Genomic DNA, 16134 nt, shown 5'->3' with positions numbered 1-16134 from the left:
CTTTGTGTTTTGCTGTGAAGGAAGCCGAATTGGTTGTAACTTCAATGAACTTGTTCCTTGTGCAAAAAATTCCCTTTCTGTGACACAGATGTCTTTTGTCAAAATAAATGCAGCTTTATGCTGATTGGGGACATGAAAATTGAATGTCACTTCAAAATGAAAGTCCTCATCCCAGAGATAAAAATCGGTGTGTGAATAATGGATGAGTAATGGGAATTGGATGCCAGGCTGTGCCGTCCTGTCTCACTGTGATCTCTGCTCCACATCTTACTGCTCATTAAAAACTATCTACTGTCACCACTGTAAACCAGCCGACGCACAGACGGAGAGGGAGAGAAAAAATGAACGGGAAGGGGATGACAGAGAGAGGGCTGTTATGAAAAGCGCAAGGGGTGGTTATGAGCAGGCAATGATAATAAGGACGAGGCAGGGAAAAGGGATGGAAGGATGGGGTTTTTTCTCCAAGAAAGGCCATGTCAGATGACATGTCACCGCTCTTTGGAAAACAGACGAGGTCAAAGAGACGACGGGAAAATCAAAGGAAAGATTTAGTCTGTATTATAAACATTCTTGAGTCTACATTATATCTAAGTATGCTGCTTAGTAAAGAACTGTCAGATGAGATATGGTTGCTACTTCCTTTTATAAATTTAAGTGTTTCATGATTTGTCTTCAGTCAAATAAAGTGCTTTTTGTGAAGGACAATTCCTACAGTGTCAGTGATAGTAATACAAAAGGAGGAAAGGAGAGGGTGTTATCGCAGAGGGAGAGGATGAGGGAGTAAGGTGAGATATTTTTATTATCTCCTCGGGGTGCTTTCTTCTTTTATCTTCCCTGCTCAATCTGTTGTTCTGCTTCCTCCCCGCCCCCCAGCCCACCCCCCTTTCGGTTCTTTGTTTAGCATTTCGCTATACACAAACAAAGTGAAACTCCAGAGGGGGCTGAATCACAGAGGGAGCTCGACATAGGAGGAAGTATCAAAGAAATACACAGATTAAAAACAAAAGGCAAACAGCTATGGATAAACTTTCACTATCACTTAGAAAGGTAGAGATCCGCCCGTTTAAGGGTTCAAGGTCCCCATCTCATATTACTCGGGCTCATATTTTCTCCTCCCTCCTTGCAGTTTTCAGCCCTCCTCTGTCACCTCTTTAGGCTTAGGTGAGAAACCCTTTCGCTGAGGGAAATAAACCGAGAAACGGGGGAGGGATTACCAAAAGCCTCTCAGAGTACCTCAACAGACCAAAGCCCACAGCACATAATCGCAGCTGTTCTAATTCACAACCTTTAACACCGTGAGCTCAATGATTGGTTTTGGTCAAAAGAAGAATAAGTAACGAGTATCAAAGTGTAAGATCTGAAGAATAACGTTTTACTCCTGTTTCTTGTTGACCATAAATTATGACCAATAAGAAACAGACTTAGGTCTACAAGAAATTTTGCATTTTTGCCTCCATATACCACTACTGTTGAATCCCAAAAATATAGAAAGATTAAAGTGCAGACATTTAGCTTTAATTCCAGGACTTCAACAAATGTGTTGCATTGATTAACACACCCTCAGTTTCAAAGGTTAAAAAGTAATTGGGCAATTGATAAGTGTGTCAGTTGTCATGGCCAACAAACTAGAAGAAGCTGAAGGTGGCTACAGTTAAGGTTTAGCAGAGCATCTCAAGGGAGATGAAAAAATGTCTCTCAATTAATTTTCAATAAAATGCTTAACATCACATATTGGCTGTAAAGATATAAATTTGTGGATGAAATGCACACAGTCAATGTTTAGATTTATAGAACCTGATCAACTCTCTGTGGTCACTTTCTAGTAAAGGATATGGGAATGCTACAAATTAAATGTACGTTTTATACTTTTTAACAAAATTTATTCACAGAATCAAATTGTATTATAGCAGGATAGCTATTCAACTTACCAAAGTGCCGAAAGAAAACTGAACTACTCAGTAAAATTCTTCTTCAGTAAAAGTCTTGGTTACTTGCTGGTTACACAGTTTTTGCCCATCACTTGGGATGGCAGCTGGCTGAAACGAACAGTTCCATTTAAAAAGGTTGGTTACATAGTAACAACATTAACAATGACAGGGGCATCACAGCTAAAATTCATGGTGGAGGTGATCCTTTCTTTTCCATCTCACACTTGACCAGCAAAGAGGCAGCGCCATGGTCCAGACAGGGAACCCAGGTCAAATAAAAAAATAACGCTTTATTTGAGTTGACAGCAGCTACGCTTGCAGTTGCAGTGGGTAAAAAGCCAAAAAGAGCTGAAATGTGAGAGCAACAGCAACCATCTGCCTCTGGCAGTTATTTTTTATATATTATTAAACAGTAATAAGTTTCACGAAATTTGACCAGAAAGATTTTATGCAATCTTGCTCTAAAACAAAGGATATATACCCATTCACACCTTGACTAATGTGAAAAATGATTCATATCAGCTTAATATATATTCAAATCTGAATCCACTTTGCCAAAATAACCATCTTCAAGAAAGCACCATACTGAACTATCACCTTACTTGCAATATTGAAGAATCCATATTCTCTTCCCTCCCATTAACCAAATGATAGTTTAAAGTGAACCTCCAACCTTTGTGGGCCTAATGCTGTGATATAAGATCTAAACAAATAATGCCAATATGATCAACATATAAACCTTTGAAAAAACTAAATCAATGAGCATTAATATTTCCTTTAAAAATCTACTTGTAGCAAACAACAGTCCTGAACATCTGGTAGAGAATGTATACTATTATTCCTGTGAGGCAGAGGTATGGCTTCAGTGCTTCTGCTTTATTTGTCGGTCTGTCTAGTTGTCGGTCAGTAATACTGTTCAAACACGAGTAGCCAAATTTCAGAAAACCTGGCAGAGCATGAGTGAAGAAAGATCCTATTAAATTTAGCTGCAGCTCCAGATCATTTCTTTAAAACTGTCACACAGACACTGGTCGTGTCTGAGAGTGTGAGTCCCTTTTCTTTCTTTTTTTTTTTTTTTAAACTCAGATTTTATTATAATTTACAACATTGCAATGTTCACAAGTAAGAAAGTTACAGGAACCGCAGTGCAGAAATACAGATTACAATAAGAACTGCAATTAGGAAACACAACACAAAACTGGGATGCAACCCCCCCCCCCCCCAAAAAAAAAGAAACTTTACGTAATATTAAAAAACATGTGACAATCTTAATAGCCATGAATGAACAAAACGAAACAGACCTATGCTAAATTATTGAAACAGTAAAGCATGTATGGGTCGCCAACGCTCAGTAAACAATTCTCTCTGAATCCGCAGAGTATATGTTATTTCCTCCATCTGGTAAATTTCTCTTACTTTACTGTTGGTCTTTTGTTAGTGGTTGTTGGAAAACTGTATTGAGAACTTTAAATATGTTATTCCAAAATGAGCAGATTTTTGGGCATGACCAGAATATATGTGAGTGGGTTCCTAAATGAGTACCACAATTTCGCCAGCAGGTATCAGGATTTGTAGGCTTCATTTTGGCCATTATCTCCGGGGTTCTAAAATATCTCATGACCACCTTCCATTTGAATTCTCTCCACAGCCCAGAGTCACGAGATGGGCTTCACCGAACACCTTTTCCCAGGCGTCCTCTGAGATTTGAGTGCCAGTCTCAGCTTCCCACCTTGCCTCATATCCAAAGTTGCACTTGTACTGAAACTCATAAATGCGTTATAGAAATTGCTGATTAATTTTGGGGAGGAATTACTTTGAAATATTTTTAGAAATATTTCCTCAATGGGTGAGGGCTCCAAAACTTATGAGTCCCTTTTCTGACGTCCTGATAACAAACAATAAATATATGCAATTTTTTTCTGGGGGGATAGAACAGTAGGAAACATAAATACATAGCTCTAATATCGTTATATAATCAGTTCTTATTGGCTATGTATGTGCAAAAGTCTTGGGCTACAATTCATTTCTTTAAATTTTGATTCTAAGCTGTCATATTTGATTTTTTAAGGTAGTCTTGAGCACTAATTTTCTCAGCTTTCTGTGGATTTGTCTTTGGACACTGGACGGTTTTTGGCTCATTTTCAGTCTAGTCCTGAACATTTCTGGAGGAAATCTTTTTTTCTTTGACCTATCCAGCATAAGTAACTCAAGGATGAACCAGTAACAGACAACTTAGCAAAGAATTTTAAATTGTATCTTTATGCACTTTGTAGTAGCAAACTGTCATGGAAACACATATGTTACCATTTTAGGTGACTCCATGGAAAACATGAAAGAGAAAACAGTTTGTTCTGGCACCAACAAAGTGATTCCCAAAGAGCAAAGACCTGAAAACTAATGTCTCAACACGGTGTGCCAAGTTTGCAGAAGGGACAAAAGAAGAAGGAGTTAGGTCCATAAGTATTTGTACAGAAGCAATTAACTTTAAATGAAACAACTGCAGCTGAAGTGAAGACTTTCAGCTTTAATTTAATGGGTTGAACAAAAAGATTGCATAAGAATGTAAGGAACTTAACACGATCGCTTCATTTCAAATGCAGGTCAAAAGCAACTGAACTAATTAAATAACTGAAAATAAATTGTTAGTTTCTAATACTTGTTTTAAAAGCCTTTGCTGGTAATAACAGCCTGAAGTCTTGACCCCATGGACATCAGTAGATGCTGCATTTTCTTCTTTTTAATACTCTGCCAGGCCTTTACTGCACCAGCTTTCAGTGCTTTAGCAGGCTAGTCCAATCTAGCCTTTCTATTCTTGAGGCTTATGAGTGGCTCGCACCTTGCAGTGAATCCTCTGTATTTGCTTTCATGCAGTCTTCTTATTATGGTAGACTTGGATATCGATACGCCTATTTCCTGGAGAGTGTTGTTCACTTGGTTGGCTGTTGTGAAGGGGTTTCCTCTTCACCATGGAAATGATTAGAAAAATCCTTTAATTGTCCCACAAGGGGAAAGTTGGTGGATGATTCTGCGATCATCCACCACTATTATCTTCCAGGTCACTCACTCCTAATATTGTAGCACTTTCTCAGATGGTTTTTTTCTGGATGGCTTGTTTCACCTGCATGGAGAGCTCCTTTGACCGCATGCTGTCTGTTTACAGCAAAATCTTCCAAATCAAACCTCAAATCAACTTCAGGCCTTTTATCTGCTTAAGTGATAATGACATACACGAAGGAATTGCCCTCACCTACCTGAAATAGCTTTTGACTCAACTGTCCAACTACCTTTTGTGCCTTTAAAAAGAGAGTGGCACATATTTAGGACCTGAAACTCCCAAACCCTTCATCCAATCTGAATGTGGATACCCTGAAAGATGCATCAGGCCCCCAATTGATTCATCCACTGTTTCCCAAAGCCACGTCAAAAACGGTAAAGAAGCCATTCTTAAAAGCTGTATGTCATTATTATGAAGTGGATGAGAATAGAGGTACAACAATGAGTGTGTACAGCCACCATATAAAACACAGTGGAGGCTTAGTCATGGTTTTGGAGTTGCATTTAAGTCAGCGGTGTAAGGAAGAAAAAAAAGAAAGTTTAGTCTGTGCTGAAGAATAAAGTTGGTCATACAAAATATTGACTTTCAAGCTTGTTTGAATTGTACAAACTGTGTTTTTGACTTATATATTGTAGTTTCCTTTATGTCTGTGAAGGTTCTCAGTCATCCAGGTCATCACAGTCTAAGGAGCTTGGAAAGAAAAGCGTCTGGACTTCTTTAAGTTGCTTGAAGACGTTTCACCTCTCATCCGAGAAGCTTCTTCAGTCCTAAGGTCAAATGGTGGAGAGTCCCAGATTTAAGCCCTATGGGAGTGTCCCCCACAAGAGGCAGAAAGGACCCCCTGATCAGTGTTCTAAGGTTTTTATCTAAACTGAAGAAGTTTCTCGGATGAGATGTGAAACGTCTTCAAACAACTTAAAGAAGTCCAGACGCTTTTCTTTCCAAGCTCCTTAGACTAGTTTCCTTTATGTTTGTACATACTTCAATAAAACTGCTGCATTTACTTTCCAGTGAAATGAGGGGTGGCTTAAGACTTTTGCACGATACTGAAGCCCAACGACTGATAACTGAAGTGGATGATAACTCACACTCAGCTTTATACTTTAAAGGTGTTCCTTGTTTTTCTTTCCTTCCTCTTTTCCTTTCTCCTTTTCTCATCCAATAGCCAAAATTCCCCCCCCCCCAGCAGCCCTGGGACTCTCAGCGTTCTCTGTTTGCCAAACATCATACAGCATTTTTACAGTGAGAGTGCAGATACCCAAAGAGAATGCATGAAGACAGTTTTAATTTATTCCTGTGAAAGTTTTCAACATGAATAAAACATCTCTCCTGACTTCAAAGGAAAAATAAAGCAAAATAATAAACTGGCATTGTGTGATTCCAGATCTTCCTCATTCGCACTAAAGTCTGGCACAGTTGAGGAATTTGATTAATTTGCTGTAGAGGATCTGCTCCTTCACATGGCGGTTGGTTTCATTAAATAAACCAAGGTTTGCTTTTCTAGCTTGTGTTTTGAGGCACTTTGTAGAGGATAGCAGTGCTGTGATTGTGGTTATTTTTTCATCTCAACCTTCAACTGATTTTGCTTACACTGAATGAATGCAGTGGTTATTCAACACATCTGAAAATAAATACAGATTTTCCCTTGCTGAGATTTTCTTTCAGCAGCTTATAGAAACAACATGATGAAAGCGAAACGGTCACCAAACACATGAAGGCACTTAAAATATCTACCTGATCCGATGACTTCCTCTATTTTGACACAGGAGGGATCGATTTCCTTGGCAAACTCCCGCACAGCCTCATTGGGGTCCTCGTAGGTGAAAGGGTCAATGTAGATCTTGACCCCTGGTGAACTGTGACCCTCAGACAGGCTGGGAAAGGTCACAGTGGGTGTGGATCCACTGAACATGTCTGGCCTCAGAGTCACCTCTGAGGAGAAAGGCAGAAAGCTCGAATACACACACTGTTTTAACACATCATATTTTATGTATTGTGATAAAGAAATAAAGAGCGCAGTGTTAGGAGGGGGTCGTACCTCCTCCTGTGTTGTACTGCTGCAGCTTGTCACCATACACGCTCTCCTTCAGCTGCCTTCTCCTGCAGACAGAAACACGGACACAGAGATTTACGGGGAAGAAAAAGTGGCAAGTAGGTAAAAAAATAACACAACTCAAAGATAGAAATGTTGCAGAAACATCATGCTAATTGGTTGTCCTCTCGCTGTTTCACTTTTGAGGTGAAATAAATTGTTTTCCAGAAGTGTGCTTAAGAGAGTCTGTCAGGAAATCATTAGTATTGGGTGACTTGCTCGTGCTCTTTGTCATCAGCTCTTGTTTCCCGCTTCTCTCCGAGGCTGAAACTAAAGGAATGCACGCGGTAATATTTTAATATGTGGACTGATCTCCACAGCAGACACCTAATACTGAGCGCAGGAGAGACAGCTTGCCGCTCGCTATTTCTGGGAGTTCATGGGGTCACTGAGACTTTGGACATTTCTCATTTCACAGCTAGTTTAAAACTCTTGCCGTATTAAATATTATAATTTAATAGTTTTTTTGCATCACTTGTGCGTGATTTTTTGGTCTACAACTTTATTTCTACTAGGAGTCATTTCAAATCCTTTTTTAAAAAAAATATGTGAAGTACATTTAGAAATGCTCCCTTCACGTACACAACCAATGTTATTTCATAAGAATCTTTTGTTCGTGGTCTTGCACTCTAATTTTGATATTTCTACTTCACATAGCCCACCTCTCCCTTAATGTCAGCTAGGACAGGCTCCAGTTCATCTGTGACCCCCTAACAGGATAAGAAAACAAATATTTTATAGTCCAATGCATGCAAAATCTAAAGTTAGACTAACTTGTAGGTCTCCTTGCTGTCAGTGGCTGTGGCCATGAATGACCATTATTCGGAAAATGCCACACTCGGTTTTTGTAGTACCATACGCAAATAAAAAAGTATTTGAAATAGCTAACAATAATAGCAATAGCAGCAGCAAGTGTAGTTTGAGCTTGAATCAGTTGATCAGTGAAAGGTTAAAGACTACAGTGTACAGAGAGGATTTGACTTAAATGCACACACGCAACTGCAAGCAGACATACTGGTAAACATACCGATTCTACATTTAAGGTGAGAGAGCTGCAGCTGTCAGTGGTGGAAGCTACACTATATTGCCAAAAGTCAAAATGCAGCCATCCAAATCATTGAATTCAGATGTTGCAATCACTTCCATGACCACAGGTGTATAAAATGAAGCAGCTAGGCATGCAGACTGCTTCCACAAACATTTGTAAAAGAATGGGTCGCTCTCAGGAGCTCAGTAAATTCCAGAATGTTACCGTGATAGTGGAACAAGTCCAGCTGTGAAATTTTCTCACTACTAAATATTCCACAATCAACTGTTAGTGAAATTATAACAAAGATGAAATGATTGGGAACAACAGCAACTTGGCCATGTAGTGGTAGGCTATGTGAAATCACAGAGCTGAGGTGCATCGTGCACAGAGGTCACCAACTTTCTACAAAGTCAATCTCTACAGAGCTCCAAAATTCATGTGGCCTTCAGGAACAGTGAACAATGGTCAAACAACAGCCTTATGTCACCAAGTGCCATGCAAAGTGATGAATAAAGTGGTATAAAGCACGCCACAGACTAGAGCAGTGCAGATGTGTCGTCTGGAGCAACGAATCACACTTCTCCATCTGGATGACTGTGGGTTTGGTGGTTGCCAGGAGAACGGTACTTGTTGGGGCTGTCCCTCATAGTTTCCAGTGAGAGGAACTTGTAATTCTTTCATTTCATGCTCCGAACTGTATGGGAACAGTTTGGGGACCTTTCCTGATCTAACATGAATGTGCATCAGTGCACAAAGCAAGGTCCATAAACGCATGGATGAGTGCGTTTGGTGTGGGAGAACTTGACTGACCTGCACAGAGTCCTGACCTCAACCTGACCGTACACTTCTGGGATCAATTAGAGCACAAATGCACTTCTGGAAGAATGGTCAAAAATTCCCATAAACACTCCTAAACCTTGTGGAAAGCCTTCCCAGAAGAGTTGAAGCTGTTATAGCTGCAAACCCTATGGATTAAGAATGGGATGTCACTCAAGTTCATATAAGTGTGAAGGCAGACAAGCAAATACTTTGGGCAATATAGTGTATATATAGTAAGGTACCAATTAATGCAACTTCAACTGTACTTCGTTTTAAAAGTATTATTTTACTTTCTAAGACATTTATTTAACAGCTCCAGAAAATAGTTTAAGATGAACATTTTACACAGTTGATAATGTTTTAAAATAGAGCACATTATTAAAGCCGACACCAGTGGTTTCTAACCTTCAAGCTCGCTGAATTACAAAAAGCAGAATGTAATGAGATCAGTCAAACGTCTGTTTTTTAACAGCTGCAACAAATAGGGATTTTTTGGTTCCAAATTTCTCACATAGTTTAATATCAATCGAAATTCAAATGATATGACACCACAAAAAAAACAAAAAACATCAAAGATGAAAAACAAACAACAGATTAGTCTATCACATCTTTTTCTTCTTCTTCTCTACCACCAATCATGTCCTCAACCCCTTTACCCTATTACCCCTATATGTAAAGTAATTCAGACAAGCTGTTCATGCACTGATGCCTAACGATGTCATACAGAATAATACGACACCCAGAAGCGCCAAAGTGGTACTTTTGGGGGCGACCGTGGCGCTGGGGGTTGGGAAGCGCATCTGTAACCGAAAGGTCGCCGGTTCGATCCCCGGGCTCTCTGTCCTGGTCGTTGTGTCCTTGGGCAAGACACTTTACCCTACCGCTTACTGGTGATGGCCAGAGGGGCCGATGGCGCGATATGGCAGCCTCGCTTCTGTCAGTCTGCCCCAGGGCAGCTGTGGCTACAACTGTAGCTGCCTCCACCAGTGAGTGAATGAATAATGGAATTGTAAAGCGCTTTGGGTGCCTTGAAAAGCGCTATATAAATCCAATCCATTATTTTGCAACATTGCTTTAACTTCATTTTAGTGGTCAAGCAGGAGGTGGTGGACTGCCACAGAGTTACTCTTGTCTCCAACTGGAAAAATGATGAAATGCTGCCTCCTGGTTGGGGTTTAGAAGCTAGTATCAAATATGATGGCCTCTTATTCCCAAGTAACAGGAAGTGCAGTGTGACTTGAACCAACAGATTGGCACAAGATCAGCAGTGATGTGGGTGCAGTACCAGACTGTCATGGTAATGAGATTACCACTCCACCAAGTCCAACTTTCATAAGACTGCAACAAATAGTGCAAATAGTGATCATGAGATCTAGTAATGACCAAACGACTAAGACCGATGAAATCAGTTTCCTCTGTAGAAGGAATGGGCTCAGCTTTGGAGATAAGGAGAACAGCTCAGACATCCAAAGGGATCTCCTGCGCCTCCCGGTCTCAAGGGAGCCTTCCATTGGAGGTCGTTGGGTATATCCAAACATGAGGTGATCCTAGAATAGAGTCAGGGCTCACTCGAGTGATTGGGAGCAACTGGGAACACCTCAGATCCTCCAGGATCAACTGGAAAGTATTGCTGGGGAAAAGACCCTACTTGGCTTAGTGCCATTGTGACCTGACTGTGTATAAGTGGAAGATGACGAATAGAGGGATGGATGGTGTTTTGTATGGACTGACGGATGGACATTTTAGTACAATTATTCCTGCAGAACTTTCACTTGTCATTTATTTTTTGTCACATCAACAACATATAAAAATGTTACTTCATCAGTTAAAGGAGGTACATCAGCTGTGGCTACGCTCCACACAACACACTCCCAGAGGCTTCCATTATCTGGTTTACGCTTAAGTAGCGATAGCTCGCACCGTGAGCTAGGTGCTGCTCATATGGTTGATAAACTTCCATTTTTTTCTTTTTTTCACCATTTTAGCTGAAATAGAAGAATGCATGTGCAGCAGCTCTTTTATTCATTTAAAGGAGTTTTGTTAAAATACATTTATTTGATTGATATTTGTGGGTGTCAGATTTATTTTACTGGATAATTATATTTGAAACAGATGGCAAATGTCAGGAAAGAGAGCAGGGGATTAGTAAAATGGGTGAGGGATTCTTTTGCTGGGGGCATTTTTATTCATGTGGTATGCTCCATGGCCAATCGGCCCTGAACATTTATCCTGGAAAAAAATATGTTGTTCAGAGTCCACTTACTGCTTTTAAAAAAGCATCTACCAGTCTCTCTCAGCTAATCGATTTCCTCAGCGGTCATTAAATAATGTGATCTAAAGATGTGATGTGTGGAAGCTGCAACTGTGCTACTGAAATGCCGCTTTGTCCACGTAATTACAAATACCTTTGCATTTCGTTCAAAGCTCAAAAAAGAGTGGAAAAAAAGTGGGGAACTGTTGTTTTAACTATCAGTTCATGTTCATAGTATGACAAGTGAAAAGTATGTTATTTAATAGGACACGTGTCTAGCATCTCTACCTCTTTGGATTTTACAGTGACAGACATTTATGTGCAGCTGCACTTTCGTGTGAAGTGAGCAGGTGTGTCAGTTGTGCATTACCTGGTACAGATGATGGCGATAGCTACTAGTGATACAATACACACTCCACCAACTAGAGAGCCAGCAATCAGAGAGAGCTGCTGTCCGAGCTCTGACTTATATTCATCTGCAGAACACACACACACACAAATTAAGGAAAAAATATTATATTTCATACTCCTCATATGTTTCAGTCTTGCATACACACAGCTGAGCATTTCTGGAAGGGAAAATATATAACTGACACTTTTTTCTCTCTAATATACAGAAAATATAATTTACAAGGCTCATTTTACATGACTGCAAGCACTCTTCACAAACACACACACGCGCACACACACACACACACACACACACACACACACACACACACAGAAAGTAAGGGAGAATTTAATCACTTCACAGCCAGAATTTCACTCTTGCGCAACCCTCTCACATTCCCTCTCTCAGCCCTACACTCGCTTTCCTCTCCACCACGAAAACCCACACCCACACAAACACCTCCACACACTCCAGATAACCACCCACACACTTACCGTCGGTGAGGGTTTGGAAGAGCATGTCTTTGCTGTAGGCTCCGTAGCCCGCTACAGTGCGGGCCCTCACCTGGACCACATAGCCGGTCCCGGGTTTCAGACCCTCCAGAACCACATTAGGTGTTTCGCTTAGGACCATCGAACTGTTCAGCACAGATGACTGCAACTGCGTGTGAGGTACAGAGACAATTAGGAGATATATTTAAGAAGCAGCCCAAACAGTCTGTCTGTGACCAAAATATTCTTTTAGTCTAACTTCAGCACTTAGTTTTGGCCAGTATAAACAAAAATACATCCAAAGTAAAGCGAAAACAAAAGAAATTGGTAAAAGCACCCTTTGCCAGGCTTCATCACATTGCCCTGTTCCAAATAACAAAAATATTACAGTTACATGTAGTGGTACAATATGTAGTCATGGAGATAGTTTGGGTTTATTAATCCATATTTGGATATCTGTGTTTTCATGTAATGTGGAGCTGAAACAAGAAAAAAAGTAATCCACAGGCCTCACTGTGTATAGCTTTTATTTTATTAAAGCTTCACACAGAGAAGTCACTGGATTGTTGTTTTAGGGAAGAGTGTGCTGTGATACACAGTGGCCAAAGCACGATTGTGTTTAGTCTCATTTCATTGTGGCTATTAAAAAGCAAGGCAACACTTCACATCGGTAGGTTTGGAATACTGGTGTCCCAAACTAAATAATATCATCATTTCAAAATGCATTTTGTATTTAATCAGTTTATCATTGTCAAAAATGAAAATTTGTTTGATGAATTTGTAACTGTTACAAAATTGCAAAAAACTAAGAAATCGAGAAGGTGGCAAATACTTTTTAGCAGCACTGTGTGTGGGTCACTATCTAACCTAATCCACCTCGAGAATACAAGAAGTCTACGTGTGCCGCCTTTCTTTTTGTTGTAATGATCTCCAGAGCTGAGAGTTGTACACAGACACAAGAGACTCATTAGTATTACACCCCATGATTCAACAGCTAGAACAACCTTAAGAAGGAATAACTTAATATTTCCTTAATGACTTTCTAAGCCACTGTACGAGGATTTATAGAGGTGCTCACACTTTCTGCTCTTCAGTTAATCAAGTGTGTTTGATTAGCAGCACCTGGCTGCCACTTACCCTCTCAGTTCCTATGGAGGCAGTGACTGATTCTGAGTTTTTGTCAAATAAATAATGACACAGTGCACATGTTTTGTAGTCCATCTGAGTTTGTATTTACCTCATTCAAAGACCAGATGTATGCACCAGATGTGTAAAACTTTCTTTTGACCCTGACTGTACACAGCAGCAGTTACTTGTAGATGGATCGATGGTTGCCAGTTTGAAAATTTGAACATATTATCCAACCCCTCTGGTCAGCTCTATTGCATCTGTAACCATAACCAGCGCTCACCTCATGGTTACACTGACATCCTGGATAAAACGATCTACACTATGAAAAAGTGAGTGATGAATAAAGAAACACTACTTAACTTACACCTCTGTGTCGTAACTAAACACTAAGATTGGGAGACTGCAATTTTTTGCAGCACATAAAGATTCAATAAGTCAGGTTCCTCTTTAAAACAGAAAAGGTCAGAAACAAGCATTTTGCGAGGTGTGAAGCCCTATTCAAAACTAAAGAACTCCTAAAGCTGCTGCTTTTGCAGACGTGATATTGGTATTCTTAAACAGATTACACCATATGATTTGTGAGGCTTAATTTGATTCAAAATGGGCAGAAGGCATTCAAAATACAGCGGCAGACTGAGTGTTTGCTGAATGAATATAATTATATAGGAAACAGATTCCACACAGCAGAAAACAGTATGTGAGCTTAACCTTCCCTTCCCCATCAGTCTCTTATACTAAACTGTAACCAGAGTAAAGGGCAAAGTTGTCCTGTTCTCTCTGGAAACCTAAATCCTCACAGGATCATCTCAGACATCAAAGGTTCCTCTGGTACAGTTGCAGTCACTGTCAGAAGGCAAGAAGTCAGACATCTTTAGCTGGCACTCGTGCGATTTCCAACATTTACCCCGTTAGCACCACTTTGGAGCCAACCCTACAAAAACAATGAATAGTCTTTAGCGATCCTTTGTCATTATTTCTGGAAAGATACATAAACATGATATGTTTTTCCAGTTTTCTTGGTGTGGTAACACAGAATCTTGCCACATGAGAACAAATGTTGTTCAGGCTTTTTCAAGCTCACTATCGTTAACATTTCTAAACCTCCAGTTTTTGCCTCATATGATGCTCCTTCCCCTCACATATCTTCCAGTTACGTTTTCACCCCTTTTAACCCCACCCCCCTTCATTCCCTGCATATATAGGTATTTCTGTCACAATACAGTTAATTAGCTATTATCCTCAGAGACAGGTGAGAATTTGGTCTTCACCCCTTCCATTTCTTCTTCTGGACTGAATTAGGTATGAGACCTATCAGGCCACTCCAATAAACCAAAGACCACCACCTTGCACTGCTATCTTTCTCTGTCTGCCTTCTAGACTTCCTGTCTTCAGTCAATTTCTTTCAGATAAAAAAAAAAAGCTTCACTGCAGTTAATTTGAAATGGAGTCTGGAGAGAATGACAGATATAATGTGGTGATGGCATGAAAGTAGAGGAAGGGAAGCATGCAGTGAGGATGAAGGGTGGTAGGGTGGAGGGGGTCAAAAGCATAGCAAAGATGAGAGGAAGAGAGATGACGGTGGTGATGAACAGGACAGGTCAGGAGGGAAAAGAGTGGGAAGAAATTGAGGGAAAAGCAGACGAAAAAGCAGGGAGGGCTACCAGAAGATGGAACGGATGAAAGAGGGTTAAAGATGATTGTTTTTATTATCGTAATCTTTCATAACCAACACTCATCCCCCGATCATCAGCCCCCTTTGTTGCTGCAGGGCCTGTTTACTTTTCCGATATGCAATATCATATAGTATTTATTACCTTCATTCATGTCATCTTAATATACTGATTTCTCTTATTAACATATATAAAAGACAGACGCCGCTAATTGCTTTCTCGTAATTAGGACATAACGCAAGGACAAGTGTTAAAGGCTTGAAAAGAATGCGTTATATTTGCAAGTGGACAGAGAAATGGGGTATTGTGTTGGGGGTGAAGTTTGAATTTGAAGGTGTGTGTGGGTGGGGGGGGGGATGAGGGTGGCTCTATGTTTGCCAGAATGAAGAGGTTAGGGGGCAGCCCATCTGGGAAGGCCTGGTAGCCAGAGATAAGTAATGGGGAAAAATCCAGCCTTCTTGCACCATATCAAATCTACTACATTAAAACCTCATTATCTATAGAGTGGGAGTGGAAAAGGAAGGTGCGGGTGGGGAGGATGGGGGGGCGAGAGAAGGTGGAGAAATGACAAAAAACTGCCAGAGCAGGAGGTAGAGTACAGCTGTCTGGTAAGAAAAACCTGTCCTCTCTCTGCAGGCTTATCAAACCACTCCCCGGGGACATCTTCACTTTCAAATATGTGCTAAAATTAGTCTTTATGTGGCCGACTGCTCCGTGGTGTGAAACGCAGCGACTGAATTGGCTTCTGCGTTAAATGATATTGAAGTAAAAGCAGCAGCAAATAAGGCTGACTTAGAGTAAAGTCACTGTCATGATTTTGACTAACTAAGGGTTTTATCTGTGGCTGTCAGACCACAGCTGCAGTACATCTCTCAGTGAGAGCACTACTTCTCACCGTGTACTCATCTCACTTTAATTGCCCTGCGAGAGGCAGAATCTCGACCTCCTCTTCTCTCCCTACTCTCCATCTTTCCTGGAACTTTGCTGATACCAAAACTGTGAGAATAAGAGGAGCGGTGAGTGCTCCATATGGAGATAGGACTACTGTGCTCTTCCTGTTATTTATTTATTTTTTGATGATGCCTCAGTGACAACGCTGTGTATGTAGAGTAAAAGACTGTGAAAGAAACACAAAAAAATGACGAACATGAAACACTAAACCCACATAAGAATATAGATCAAATTAAAAAAGTGTTTTAAGGTGGTAAACAAAGCCACAACTCCTTCCTTTGCATCTAAGTGTACAATCACTATTTATGCTGGTGTAGGCTTTTCA

At 40.3% G+C, this 16134-nt stretch overlaps 1 protein-coding gene across 1 annotated transcript in view; it reads right to left on the bottom strand.

The window, feature by feature from the left end:
- Window positions 1-16134, bottom strand: part of LOC146369892 (ephrin type-B receptor 1-like) — a 130156-nt gene that overhangs the window by 34777 nt on the left and 79245 nt on the right. Inside the window, exons 10-13 of the mRNA XM_084910377.1 lie at window positions 12061-12226; window positions 11546-11651; window positions 7022-7083; window positions 6718-6915 (exon numbers count right to left, since the gene is read on the bottom strand). Coding sequence (XP_084766503.1) covers window positions 6718-6915; window positions 7022-7083; window positions 11546-11651; window positions 12061-12226 — 532 coding nt within the window. The remainder of the gene's footprint in view (window positions 1-6717; window positions 6916-7021; window positions 7084-11545; window positions 11652-12060; window positions 12227-16134) is intronic.

The sequence above is a fragment of the Perissodus microlepis genome, chromosome 17 (assembly GCF_051167445.1).
Source record: "Perissodus microlepis isolate ML-2025 ecotype Zambia chromosome 17, ASM5116744v1, whole genome shotgun sequence".
NCBI lineage: Eukaryota > Metazoa > Chordata > Actinopteri > Cichliformes > Cichlidae > Perissodus > Perissodus microlepis.
This window is presented reverse-complemented; position numbering and strand designations above follow the sequence as displayed.